The following is a 14,055-nucleotide window of genomic DNA, read 5'->3' on the forward strand; positions in this document are numbered from 1 at the left end:
GTGGGCGTATCTCCAGAAGGAGAGGAAGAAAAAAAAAGGGGAATGGAGAAAGGCGAGGAGGGAGAAGGAGGTTTGAGCAAGATGGAGGGGGGTAGGTGGTTTTGTGTATTGTGTGAAATGTGATCATGTCCTGGAGCTGCTCAGACAGCTGGGAAGTTCCCCTGCCCCTGGATTCCAGCTGGGAACACTCTGAAGAGACACCAGGGCTGACCACATACTTCCCTGGTTAACCCTTCACCTGCTGCTGATGTGGCTTCTTTCTGCTGTTGCGGAGTTATAAATAACAACACTCAAACACTTTGGAACTTAAGTCACATTTATTGATTTTAGCCAGTATGACTACCTTTACACAGATAGACCACCTCTCTACTGGAAAACAAACAAAACACTTTCATAGGATTAGTTCAGCAGTAATACATCAGACTAAACTCTTGTCTTTTAATTCCCCCCCCCCGGCCCACTTTTTCTGTCTTTTTTTTTTTTTTTAAACACCCTGACAAAAGTTTACGTGTTTGTTTTCAATTCTGTGTAAAGGTCCCATGACCGAGAAACATGCATATGACATTTAGCTGTAATCAATATGCCACTAATCATAATGCACATTATTGATAAGAATACAGTACTGCATGACCATTCAAATAAATACCAACATACAGGTGAAGTCGTTATTTCATATAAAGATATCAAACTCTCATTATGGATCAATACTGAAACACAATATGACAATATAAAGTTTGCACAGCTAATTGTATTATCACAATGCTATGGCTTCCAGCAAACAGAAAACTTTCTCTTTTCTTTAAAAATGTAAAACAGTATCAGAATTGCACTTTTCTTTTTTTAGCTTCTTGTCCATATTGGTAAGTTTAACGCCTCAACAAACAAGCATTGGCTATAATGGCACTATTCAAGCTTGTTGATGCCAATTTAATTTTCTGTTTCCTGAAAACATAATGCTCAAAGATGATGTAAAAAAAAATTTAAGAATAAAAATTAAAAAAGAAAAAGAAAACAACAAACAAAACTCAAATTGGACATAAAAGAAAGTCAAAATGCGCTCTCTGCACATTTTTTTTTTCAACAATACTATTGATATCACATTACCTTCACCAAACAAAGCTAGAGATACGTAGATGTTTCCAATAGTACACTGATCTACCCCAACACATTACAGATGCTTGGAGCATTTTGTTCAATAACAGGAGGCCAAAGGGATTTCTTTTGGTTCCCAAAGTTTGATAAAAAAAACAACCTTTTCTTAATACCCCTGAATTTATTGAGCGGATCACTGACCTGCAGAATTCAATGCAATTTTTGTTTTCTTGAGCTAATTTTCAAAACTATCATCTCACTCATGCAGAAAGGGGGAAATTCCCTTTGCATTTATTGCTGCTCACAGTCATTTTGAACCCAAAGTCCTCACCTATAAAAAAAAAAGTGAAAACATAAAATACTAGTCTAAGATTCTCCCTTGAAACAATGAAAGGCACTACTGGTCAGAAACAAAGAACTAAACAAACCAAAAAACAAAACCCCGGCGCTCGCGTGGAGAGCCATGGCCCAAACTACACCTTTTCTCAGCGACGGTTTGTCTTCTTTCAAGAGTCTTGATTCTTTTCAACCTAAATGGTGCACCAAGATTTGGCACGATAAACGAAGAGAGAATGAAACAATTCCAATTTGGAATTTAATTGTTGCACTTTGCAGAGAATTCGGAAAGTCAGTGATCCCGTTTCAGTGGAACGCCCTCGGTAAGAAGCTAGGAAAAGCATATATCATATCACTCAATTTTTCCCAAAACACAACTTACCTATTTGAGTCAGAGCGTTGTCAAGTTTCATTGTGTTATTTTGAACTATTCCTAGGAATAATAAATACATGAAAAAACCCCAGAATTTGATCACCCTGGATTTTCGTATAGAACATGGCAGTAGAACAAACATATAAGAAAACCAACAGCAAAAAATATGGTGTAACAAAACAATTTAAGAATGATTATTTGATGGATAAAATCTTGAGGATTACGTCAAAATAGTAGGTCTGTGGTTTGTGGAGCCTTTACTTGAGTAAATAGTCGCAGACGATTCAGTAGGACGTATAAATCCTAGGGTCTTACAGCTTATACTGAATAACTCACAAACCATAGTACTACCACGCATTCCTAGAGGTTAATAATATTCTGTTATAATCCTATATAATGAAAGTGCACAGATTAAAAATAAAACTAAAACAAAAGAAAAAAAAGAAAGAAAAAAAAGATGAAATCAGACAAAACAGCTTGTTGATTTACATTAGGAACAACCCCATCTCCCCCAACTTCTCATTAGAGGGTTAGATTAGCCAATCACAACCTCTGTTCAGTTTGAATCAGTTTCATCGGACTTGTGAGAAATTGGCTTCTAGTAGCAGCACGCAAAAAAGATAGAGACCAAGTATATTTCCAATAGACGTCATATCAAGGAATAAGAAGGAAGTAATACAGTTGATGGAATATCAATCAGTGAAATCAGTGTTTTCTCTTAGCATTTTTTTTTTTTTTTTTTGGTCTTCAAGTCCAAATGGATTATAGTGAGTGCTAAACTCTTTTTCGGCGAACTCAATCAGCAGTGAGAATGGACCTTGTGTTGGTACTTCGTCATCCTCGCAGAACTACTGTAATTACTGCAAAATGGAGAAACAAACAAACAAACAAATGATCAGCAATAGCATTATTTGTCAATTTAGAGCGACTGTTAACATAGTCAGCAGCTGGAGTCCACACACACAGAGCAGACGGCGGCCGTAGTTAGTCAAAGCGACAGAAGCCGATGTTAGGAGCCCAGAGGCAGCCAATATTAGGGAAGAACGTCCTGTTTCTGTCATATCGACATTGTCAATATGTTTCTGAGGAGCTGATGTGAAAGCACATTCACCATCAGTTACCCTGCGGGTGCAATTAGGAAGCCAATGACTCACAAGTACCATGAGCTTTCATTCTTAGGACAGAGTTGAAGACATATCCCACCAGCCAGGTCAGAGGAGATGGGTCTTTCTCATATGACATGCAAGTTAATGAAAAATGGGTTATGTTTTGTGACATGCAGGCTTACAACAAATCAGAAACTTGATGCATCACATGTTGTAAAACTTAAAAGGTGAGGTGGGAAGAGCCTGCAGGCAGAGGTAGGAGGAGCTTTTTTTTTTAGGTGGCATGCTGTTATGACACCATATAAGCCAGACATTGATTTCAAATTAGATGGAGCAAAGTTGGGATCCGCCCATCCAGTGAGAAGGTTTTCTAATCACAATCACATCCTGGGGTCTATCTACTGCTCAGTGACTCCACCAAGCCTGTACAAGGGGAAGGGGTTAGGGGCTCGACTAGTTTGAATCAATGTCCGCTGGTTGATTGAAACAACCAGTCTTGTGTTTCTTTTTTGTTTTTGTTTTCCTCCAAAAATGACCAGGAGTTTCTCCCGTAGGAAAGCCCTGGGATTTATTTCTCCGCTGGACATCTGGCTTTCTTCACCAGCATGTCTAGCTTTCTTATCTCGTCTCTCAGGAGCTGGTTTACAATATGAGTAGTTCTCCCTTCTCTACTCCCAAAACCTTTTTCTCCATCAGCGCTAACTGATAGAAACAGAATATATCGCACTTGTAAGTGAAATCTCAAACGTAAGAGTGATTGACCTCTACGGAGGATGGTTTGTTTTTTTTTCTTCTTCTTCTTCTTTTTCCCTAATGTGTACGATAGCTTTGTCTCCATGCTGTGTGCTGTGGCTTATGGATGCACACTCAAGCAGGGTTGACCGCTGACGTTGTTCCACTTTGTGAGGAACAAATAAGCTTCCTCTTTTCATATTGGAGAGGAATGAATACTGTAAGTAGGATCCTGCAAGATTTCAACCTGAAAATGATCATATTAAGAATATAGAATTTCATATATAGCTTAGTAGTAGTAGAAAACGCATAATTTGTTAAATCTTGCAGGAATCCATCATATCAACCCTGCTTTTAGCATCATAAAGCTAATGTGTCTATGATCCACAAGCAGTACATGGATTAATAAACACAAGCCCCACTTATATTTTTTTCCTATTTGCGTAATGCTAGCTTGCAAAGGGGTTAAAGCTATTTTGATTACTAAAACAGTACATCGCTTCGTCCTCACACACCAAACACAAATAAAAAGAAGTGAATGACCCTCCATTTGCAAAGTAAAAAAAAAACATGATACACACTTGAGGGCCCTTCACTTTAACGCCGCGATATACACACAGGCAAATATCGGGAACACAACGTACGTGAGGACGTTACCTGACAAAAATATTCAGAGGGCAATTTTCCCCACAAGTCCTCATTATTTAAAGGGTGAGTGGTGACGCTGGAGGAGCAAGCTGCTGACAATCTAAAAGAGAGAAGGTCGTTGTGGCGACCGAGCGACAAGAAAAAGATTAGAGACATGAGGAAAAAGGGTTTTCAGCCACATAACCACACAGAAGATTATTGGAGATCTCTGAGTGATCTTCCGAAAATAGAGAGTGGGAGACAGAGGACGAGGGGAGAGAAGGAAAAGAAAAGCGTTAGCTCAAGTTGAGACACAAGGACAGGGCTTTACATCAACAGATAGATAAATATATCAAGTGTTTGGGTTGCCAGGCACTTTTTGCCAAGTGGTTGATTGGTTTTTGTTTGCAGATCTTTTATCCAGATGCAGGTGTCTTTTTTCGATTTGTGCTCTTCTGGAATTTGCTCCATTTTTAAAAAATCATCTTTGATCAAAACTATATTGTATCTCTGTTCACAGTAATCGTTATATCCATTTTAACAGAAGCAGGAACCTGAGGCACCTATGCTGAAGTGCACTTAATTTGGGTGTGGGGATTGATTTTTCAAACTTCCTTTCTCTCTTATAACATGGCTCTGAAAGAATCCATCCCAACATAACGGGTCACATTGAATAGCCCTCTTGTATTTCACCTGACACCAAATAACTCTTTTACAATGTAGAGCCCTGTAGTACATGAGTCCGTCTTGTACCACACACCTGACAACAGAAAAACAGTTTAAAAAGCTCATAAGCGTTTCAGCTGCAAAGCCATGCGATTCTACAGACCCTAATATATTGGTGTGCTAGTATCACAGCTTTAATATAATCCTGAAATAAACACCTGAGGTCACAGGTGCTCCTTTTCTGCCCAAACATTTCCATCTTGAAACCATCAGCCAACCCAATTATGAGTTTTTGAATTTCTGCGTAGAATCATTCTGTGCTCCCCTAGCAAGAAAGCAGAGGGAGATTGCATATTTAGTTCCATTTTCTTCTTGTAAACATTTCAGAGTGACCTGATTAGACAGTGGGCTGCTGGACACAGGTCAGTCCTGGGCCGGGAGGTGGGGGGCAGGACATAGAGGAGAGAAGGGGACTTTTTTTTTTAAAAGGAGCACCAATGCCGACAGACGAGCTGAGGAGCAGAGGATGTTGTATTAAGTCACATGACTGTCAGATCAACACCCTCTTTACAAGTCCCCACCCCCACAATGTGTTACTGTTACCAGGCAATACACTTAGGGGGCCAGAACAAACGAGCACAAAAGCTGCCACCTTTTACATCATACGTACAGCACCATGACAGCGGAAAGAATAGACACTCCATAATATCCACAAAACCCCCAAAATAACCGGGGCCCCATAATCCACATGCCATATATGTCTACTACAGTCCAAACGTCTAGTGCACACTGTACATACATCTGCATTCCCCTAAGCGTTTACACTAGCACACACGAGCAGCCGGTTAGTCACACAGCAGTCCCTAGAGGAGCGCAGGCTGGCCAGGGAGCTAAGCGAGCAAGTGGGGCTCTTAACACTAAGGCAGGGAGGGTTTGGCCCGTAGGCCCCCTCCCCTCTGTACACAGCAGTTCCTTGCAGACTTATCCTCAGTCGCAGTAGATCTTGTACTTCTCGCTGCAGAAGACCCCGGGGCCTCCCAGGATGCCATTGGGCATGGCATTGTTGAGCTCTGGTCGGCTGGAGCCAGAGCAGGTGAGACTCTGACTTACGTGGGGGTTGTTGGCGGTGCTGCTGGCGGCCTTGCTGCGGGTCTTGGCGCGGCCGGTACTGCCTCCTCGGCGCGTCTGCTCATGGTCGAACTCCAGGTCTTCCAGGCGCTGTGTCAGGGCCAGCTTCTGCTGGATAGCCATGCGCAGCAGGGAGTTCAGGGTCTTCTTCTCATCCTCTGCTGCAGTCAGCTGCCTCTGCATTTCATCCAGCTGAGTGACGTATTCATCACAACTGCAAAGAAGACAGAGAGAGAAAACTGTGGAGTCAGGTTTTTGATCACCATAAACTGGAGCGGAAGAATATCAACAGGATATTTTTACACCACTAGGGGGCACTGGCAGTCCTAATAATACATTTCATTTCATCCCAAAAACCTTTGGCTTTTTATAATATTTACATTATATACCAAACTTCATAAATCACTTGAATATATTTGCTGCATGCTCAAGATGCTGACACCAACAATCACAGATACTAAAACCACTGAAAGGGAAGCACTTTCACCATGACCTTTCCCCTGGTTACACAGTGGTGGTTTGCCACCACCAGGAGGAGCCATTGAGCCACACAGCGCAGATCTGATAAGACTGGCAGAGTTCCTGCATTATTAACTTCTGATTTCATCATCCATGTCTGTCCTCTCCACCAAACTTAACACCACAACTTGTTTTCTGAAGTCACTTGAACAGATATTTCAAGATATTTCACAACAATGAACTGTGTACAGCAGCCATCAGTCGATAATAAATGTCTTAACAAAGTATTGCAACATAATAAAACTTTTCAGCCTTCCCTCCCTCAGAAATGAGAAAAGTAACATCTCGAGACCAACTTCTACACATGATTCACTTTCTAACTGTGACATTTCTCAACAATTCTTCAAACATTTTCAAAAATTATATGGAAATTCATCTGGGTTTGGGTTTATATGGCTGCTGCTACATGCTACGATAAACATTCATGAAAAGGTGAGATATACAGTATGAGCTAAGCTTATAGCTTCTTGAATATCATGAGGAGTGTATGTGTGGAAGTTAAGAATAGAACACATACACAAAGGATGAACGCATTAACCTAGGGGTCAATGAGTAGATCCTTTTTGCGTCACCTGAGGAACAGACTGTGAAAGGGTGTTGAAGAAGAGAAAAAATTAAGATGTGGAAGAGACGAATGTATCTGATCACTTCGAGCTGTGGCTGTTCACACCTAATCTTCACTTTTCCAGTAGAAGTGAGACAATATCACTTCTATCCATCCTCTTCATTTCCCATCCGTGTGCAAAATGACAGAAAGACAGCTGCCTACCAACCGCTCCATATCACTTGGGTGCTGCACTGCGGCATTATCACCTGTCTCTGTCTGCCCTTGCAAGTGTGTGTGTGTGTGTGTGTGTGTGTGTGTGTGTGTGTACAGCTGGACAGGTATTAAAACTGGGTCATCCAAGGGGATTTTGATGCAGGAGTTGCATATCTTCACTCTCCATCTGCTGTCTCTGTGCTCACCTTTCATGTTTTTCTCTTTTTCTGACCCTTCCCAGCCCCCCTTTCATCGCCTTGCTTCCTCATTCAGTTCTCTTTCAGTCATGTCCTCTCTCCTGGCTCTTATTTCTCCTCCAAAGCTTTTTCCCCCTCCATTTCTTCCTTGCTGCTCTCCCCATCTGTCTATCTGCATCAGTCACTTTCTAGATCCCCATCTTACTCATCGTTACTTTCTGTGTTGCTGACAAAGCAACCTGTGTGGCATTCTTCCGTAATGAGTGACACACCTCTGTGGAAGGAGGGGTAGGCTATAGTCGTCTGTATCGTCTTATCTTCCAACGATGCTAAGACTGTCACTGACATAATCTAACTGGTAGGTAGCCTCACCCTGCACCTTTTTCTCTGCCTGGTATTAAGGTATTTTTTTCATTTTGGACGCCTTAACCTGTTGTGACAATTATATAGAAAACCAAAACAAGGTAGAAATGTATTTTATGTCATCATGTTTTTCAACCATTGTATTCAAATGTCTGCAAGCTGTAACTGTCGATTTCCCAGTAGACATGAGAAATCAAATGTTACTCTTTGGTCGTGGTTAGTGGCTGCTTAAACGGAGATAAAACTTTATCACAGACATACATTCTTATATTCAAAAATATATCTTTGAGTTGTTTTAAATCAAAATAAACTTGTTTTAAATGTTTTTGATATAAGTCCACTGTTGCTACAAGACATTTTTATAAGAATATTAGAAATTAAATCTGCACTAGGAACAAGTTGAATGGTTTCACTTTGAAATTATTTTTATGTTTAAGAAAAATAAGCCTTGAAGGCTGAATCTGAGACCAAATGTATCAGTATAAACAGATGTTTTTGCTGTGTGTGGTGCTGCACGTGGTTGTGCTCCATGTGAACTCTGGCCTTGCCAGACCACCATACAAACATAAACCATGCCCTCCCCTCTTGTGTATGCAGTTTGATTCCCAGTGGGCCACACACCCAGACAATAGGGATCAGTGCTGCTTCATTAAACCCAGTATGAGATGGGGGGATGACCCGGTAAAGGGGGGGCTGGTTCAGTCACTCTTGCATGGGGGGTGAGAGAGGGCGTGTGTTTTTTTCCCGGGAAAAAAACAGAGGAGTCTATTCTAGGGACTGGGGGGATACAATAGGAGCCCTTTTGGCCTGCTGATGGGGTGTGGTGGCACAATGGTTGAGGGGGGGGGCGGGAGGCGGCGGCGGCTGGCCTTTTGAGGATGAACTGTCACAATATTCACAACTTTGACAAGCAGGCACTTTATCTGCATCTTGCTGTGATGATTTACAATCGCTATAGGCCACATAGGGATATCTCAAGTATGGAAACATTCATGTAGACATGGTTCAGGATCAATAATACACACACACACACACACACACACACACACACACACACACACACACACACACACACACACACACACACACACACACACACACACACACACACACACACACACACACACACAACACACACACACACACACACACACACACACACACACACACACACACACACACACACACACACACTCCTCAGCTGTTGTGTTGTCTGGAGCTTGATTGGTCATGGTCTGATAGATAACACAGAAAGCGCAGAGAGGAGGTAAGAATGAATGATGGAGAGAGAATACAACTAACAACAGAACAGCAGGATGATTGAGGGTGTATGTTTGTGCAGAAAATGTGACTTGGGTTAATGGTTTGACTGTTAATCACAAGGAGAGCTGGTGCTGAGAGCATGTTGAGGCATGTATATCTTAGGAATGTTAGGGGCAGGACTTTACCATTAACATGACACCGGAGACTGCAGCTGGAGAGGCGCACACACACCATCACACACAGAAACTTGAAAAACATTCAGCTCTGTCTCCCATGAAATTCCCACACTTTGAAAATCTCAAGTAACTCTAATCTATATGAGAGGCACAGACCGCGGCATGAGATCACACAAAGACTCACACAGGAAAACATACACATTCTTTCAGCTTCACTCCATCTTTCTAACCCTTTTGTCAAAGACCACACATTTGTATCTAAGGGGTTTTCAGCGTCTCAAAAATCCACCTTTACGGACTTTGTGAGAGTGGTGATTACCATGAAAAAAAAAGAGACTGTCAAATTAGGCTCCTGTAGTGGGCTTTAACTGAAAGCCTGCCCCTTCCTCCCTTTCTTTTCCAGATGACTAGGAAACCGGGTGTTTGGCTGTGAGGAAGGATGGAAGGGGGGACTGGGGGGACACAAAGGGAGGGAGTGTGGGAAACCTCGGTCAGGCGAGTACCCCAGCTTCTCAAAGAGTCCCCTGACCCAACTTCGCGCCGTATAGGACAGAATTTACATACCAATACGTGAATCCCCATAAACAGAAGGTAATTCATGCATAGGCACCAGAATTCTGACAGGCTACTGGGACTGGAGCCTTAAGAACATCGTCGTCATCATCATCAGGGGAGGGACTTTGCCCACAAGGAGAAAAACACGAGTTGATGCTGAGACTATAAAGCAAGCTGTAAGGTGTTTGCAATATCTTAAGCCTCTCTAGCAAAAGAGTCTAAAGGAAACAGACACTTCACAATGGCTCTGCTTCTTCACAGCAAATATGATCTCACACCTTTTTTGCAATGTTGTAACAAGTGATGGGCGCTGAGGGAGCAAAAAAAAAAGTCCCTACTAGGAGCAGGAGATCTGGTTCTCTACCAGTCTTGGTTGCCTTTGGTCCTCATAGTTTAGCATTACACCAACATCCTCTGGCCATCTGGCTCTGCGGAGCGCCAAACAGCGACTCTCTTATTTGCAGACAGAGGAGTTTTCCTCCTGTTACTAATTGATTAGACACTGCAGGTATATGGAATTACTTCAGCATGCGCACTTCACTTCAGAGACAGGTATTGAATTGCTGTATGGGTAAGATGAGGGGTGCTGAGTTGCCCACACATTCCCTGGGGCCTCTGTAACCTTCGTTCTATAATACTGTGTCTCTCCCCCTCCTCCTCCTCCTCCTCCTCCTCCTCCTCCTCCTCATCTTTTTCCCTTTGCACAGCTTGAGCTTTGCTGCAGATTGCGGAGGAGTCTTAAACACAGAAGGAAAGACTCTCTCAGCATCTCAGCACAGCCATCTGGGTAAGAGCTGATATTTATGGGACAAGTGGGCACCAACATTTTGAAAAAAAAATACACAGAGAACCAAAAAACTCACCAAGTGAGTTGTGCAACCCCCGTAGAATCGTTTAAATTGTATCTAAAAATTCATCATCCATCTTCTTACCCTTTTCAAACAAATACAGCCATGGAGACACACACGAATATAAACAAACAAATAAACAAAGAGTGTGTGAGCACTTAGTCTACAACTGTATGTGTGGAGGGGTGTATGTGTAATCCAGACCAAGCTGAGGTGGGATTATGCACAGAACCTTTGACCGGCTTCTCTTTGGAATCAGAAAAGATTAGCGAGTGTCTGCCCATCCGATCCACACACACACACACACTGGTCGAAAACACAATTTAAGTGACATATTTAAATGATACCCAGATTATCTACCTTCTGTTCTATATAGTCAATGATAGCAGTATCCCTTCCTCGCCATGAATCTCAGAACACAATCAACATCCTCCTTAAATATGTCATGTTACAATAACACCACAGAGACACAGCCAACATGATAAATATGGATTATATTACAACAATCACCTTATCTTTAGCTTACCTGGTAATCTTGGTATTATGTGTGGTCTCTGTATGCCATATATGCAGTATATTTAAGAATAACACAAAGTCTGCTGTGTTGCTGCTGTTTCGTTATCTACAGTAGCACAGCATATCTGCATGGTTTAGGATATATGCCAAAAAAATGTGGGCAAACAAAGAAGATTTGTCTATTTATGAGGTTGGAATGGGATGTGAGATAAATGCTTGTGCATTTGTCTTGTAAGGCAGGATGAAGGAAACCTATTTTTCAGGGATGTCCACCATTCCTTACCGTGTGGCGAACATAGCTCTGAGGGAGGAAAAGGTGGCAGCATCTTCCTTCAGGGCTTTGAGCTCATTCCTCAGTTTCATCATGGTCTCGGTCACCATGGCCTTCTCGTTCTCATACTTGCTCTTCAGATTGGCCAGAGCAACTTCAGCTGTCTGTGGGTAGATAAGAAGAACAAAAGGGTCAGAGCAGCTGGAAGGCGCTGGGGGTGTATTTCCTGTTGCAACAAGTCTACCTCTCCTAACAAGGACCATATGACCTACTTTTTCATGTAAGTCACATGTAAGTCATTAAGGTAGCCCAGTTGTCCTTGTTAGCTTCTATTATTTGTTGCTGGTTTAAAATCAAAAGGTGTGTGGTTTATGAGGAACTTTCATGTCTGTGATATAATGGTCACTCAGGAACCACACACATACTTTAAAGGGCTACCAGAGCAACTGTATACACACTCTGGGTTATGGTTGTTTGTGCTTTGCAGGGCTGTTCCCCCATCCTAACCACACAGATACTATGGGCAGCTGACACCATAAGGCTGCTGTCTCCAACACAGTGTTGCTTATAGATCTTGTCTGCAATGCATTTGCTCCAACAGCTGAATAGACTTGAAATAGCTGACACCCTTGTCTTCTGTTTCTGTCTTTCAAGCAAAACTGACAAATGTTTGGGATCAAATCAATCTACTGACCTGCTTGTTGGCTTTGAGGACAGTCCTCAGAGTTGCAATCTGTTCCCTCTTGGTGCTGAGGAGGGATTTAAGTTTGAGGATCTCCTCCATGCAGGCTTCCTTGTCCTTGTCGGCCACAGTGCCGAGCTCAAGAGAGGCCACCCTCTGGCGCGACAGCTCTGTGGTGCGGTCCACAGCAAGCTGCAGGTGCTTGATCTGGTCTCTGATGATAGCCACCAGATTGTAGATGTTCATGGGCTCACGGCGGTGGTCAGACACAGGAGAAGGCAGGGAGGAGACTGGTGATGGGGCTCCGTCGCTTAGGTCGGTCTTACCAGGCTCAGGGAAGAGGCCTTTGGTGAGCAAGATTGGGGAGCGGCGGCCACGACCCTCCGGGCTGCTGCGACCCCCTTTACCCTCTTTGTAGAAGTCGAGCATGACACGGTTGGGAGTCTCGTTGTTGCACATGCAGACGTGGTTGTAGAGGGTGGCCAGTTCTTCACTGAAGGTGACAAGCTCATCCTGTGCCACACTCAGACTACCCTGCGACTCACCAGCCACATCGCTCACCTGAAGACACAGAAAGAAATGCATTAATTAACCACTTTTTGTAGTGTCAAGAGAACAACAGGAAGTCAATGTCAAGAGCAACACTTCACCTTGCGTAGCTCCTTCTCTAGCTTAGCCTTCTCTTCTCTCTCCGTCTGACTAGTCTTCTCCAGAGTGGCCAGCTTCACTCCCAGCGTTGTGACATCGTTCTGCAGACGGGTGCGCTCCTCTTCATAACGAGACTGACAGGCCTGGTATTCTGTTTTAATAGTCTTCAGTTCCTCCTTCAGCTCTCCTGCCTCAGAAACAGCGACCTACCAAAGCAAAAACAATAGTTGAGAATACACAAACATGGGGAATAAAAGAAAAAATCATATGTAATAAAAGACATTTCTGTTTTAACTTAAAGTAGATCGCATACCGAATTAAAAATAAATGTAATCTGTCCTGTCTAACTTCTGTGACCAGGAGGTCAGGTACCTTGTACTTGCACTCCAGGATCTCAGGTCCGTTGATGTCCACCTCATAGTAGTCTCCGTCTTCATGGCTATCCCGTTCTTTCTCGTTGTCCAGTGCAGACTGGCGCTCCTTGCTGGCCTGGAGCTTGCGGATGGCGTTGAGGTTCTCGGTGAGGCGGTTGACTTTCTCCTGGTGCTCTGACAGAGCGCCATTTGCCTGCTCCAACTGTTTCTGGGAGTCCTGCAGGGTGGACAGCAGGTTGACCTTCTCACGCTCCATCTGAGGAGAGACAAAGAATCACAAAGAGCAATGAGACATGAGGTCATCATACTGTAGGTCTCTAATGAAAGTACAGTATTATCTGCTTTGCTTATTGCACACATGCAATGTTATATCTGTATTTCTTAGTAACTTGATGATGTAAATGATTCCTGCTTTGAAAGCAGTTCATATTAAATCAGTGGATTATCTGTCATGTGGTAACACTAGCCACTATCGGGCATGTGCTGCCAAGGTATGTGAGACTCATTGCTCAGTAGCCGAGCATCAGAGTCAACATGACCTTGACAATTTGCTGGACTCAGTTCAGTGCTGGCAAAGACACTGGGGTGGGTCGTCTTACACACACATTCACACAGCTGTGCTGATATAAGCACTGATCTATTTCAGAAGCTGATCTGTAAATAATAAAAAAGTATCACAGTCATGCCTATTTGCATGTATTATCTATTCATGCACAATATATAAGGAAGGTCAAATTTAAAAAGAAAGCTTCATTAATATACCACAGGTTAAAATAGAGATGACAAAAGATTAAAACTGTATTTCTCATGACTCCATTTTCAA

The 14,055-nt window shown here is 42.7% G+C and overlaps 1 protein-coding gene across 1 annotated transcript in view; it reads right to left on the reverse strand.

Moving 5' to 3' along the window:
• Nucleotides 1-301: 301 nt before the first annotated feature.
• The window catches only part of LOC128356803 (protein bicaudal D homolog 2-like), a 44,884-nt gene continuing 31,130 nt past the window's right edge, over nucleotides 302-14,055 (reverse strand). Inside the window, exons 6-10 of the mRNA XM_053316933.1 lie at nucleotides 13,231-13,488; nucleotides 12,861-13,064; nucleotides 12,223-12,771; nucleotides 11,541-11,692; nucleotides 302-6,274 (exon numbers count right to left, since the gene is read on the reverse strand). Coding sequence (XP_053172908.1) covers nucleotides 5,920-6,274; nucleotides 11,541-11,692; nucleotides 12,223-12,771; nucleotides 12,861-13,064; nucleotides 13,231-13,488 — 1,518 coding nt within the window. The 3' untranslated portion in view covers nucleotides 302-5,919. The remainder of the gene's footprint in view (nucleotides 6,275-11,540; nucleotides 11,693-12,222; nucleotides 12,772-12,860; nucleotides 13,065-13,230; nucleotides 13,489-14,055) is intronic.

The sequence above is a fragment of the Scomber japonicus genome, chromosome 4 (genome assembly GCF_027409825.1).
Source record: "Scomber japonicus isolate fScoJap1 chromosome 4, fScoJap1.pri, whole genome shotgun sequence".
NCBI lineage: Eukaryota > Metazoa > Chordata > Actinopteri > Scombriformes > Scombridae > Scomber > Scomber japonicus.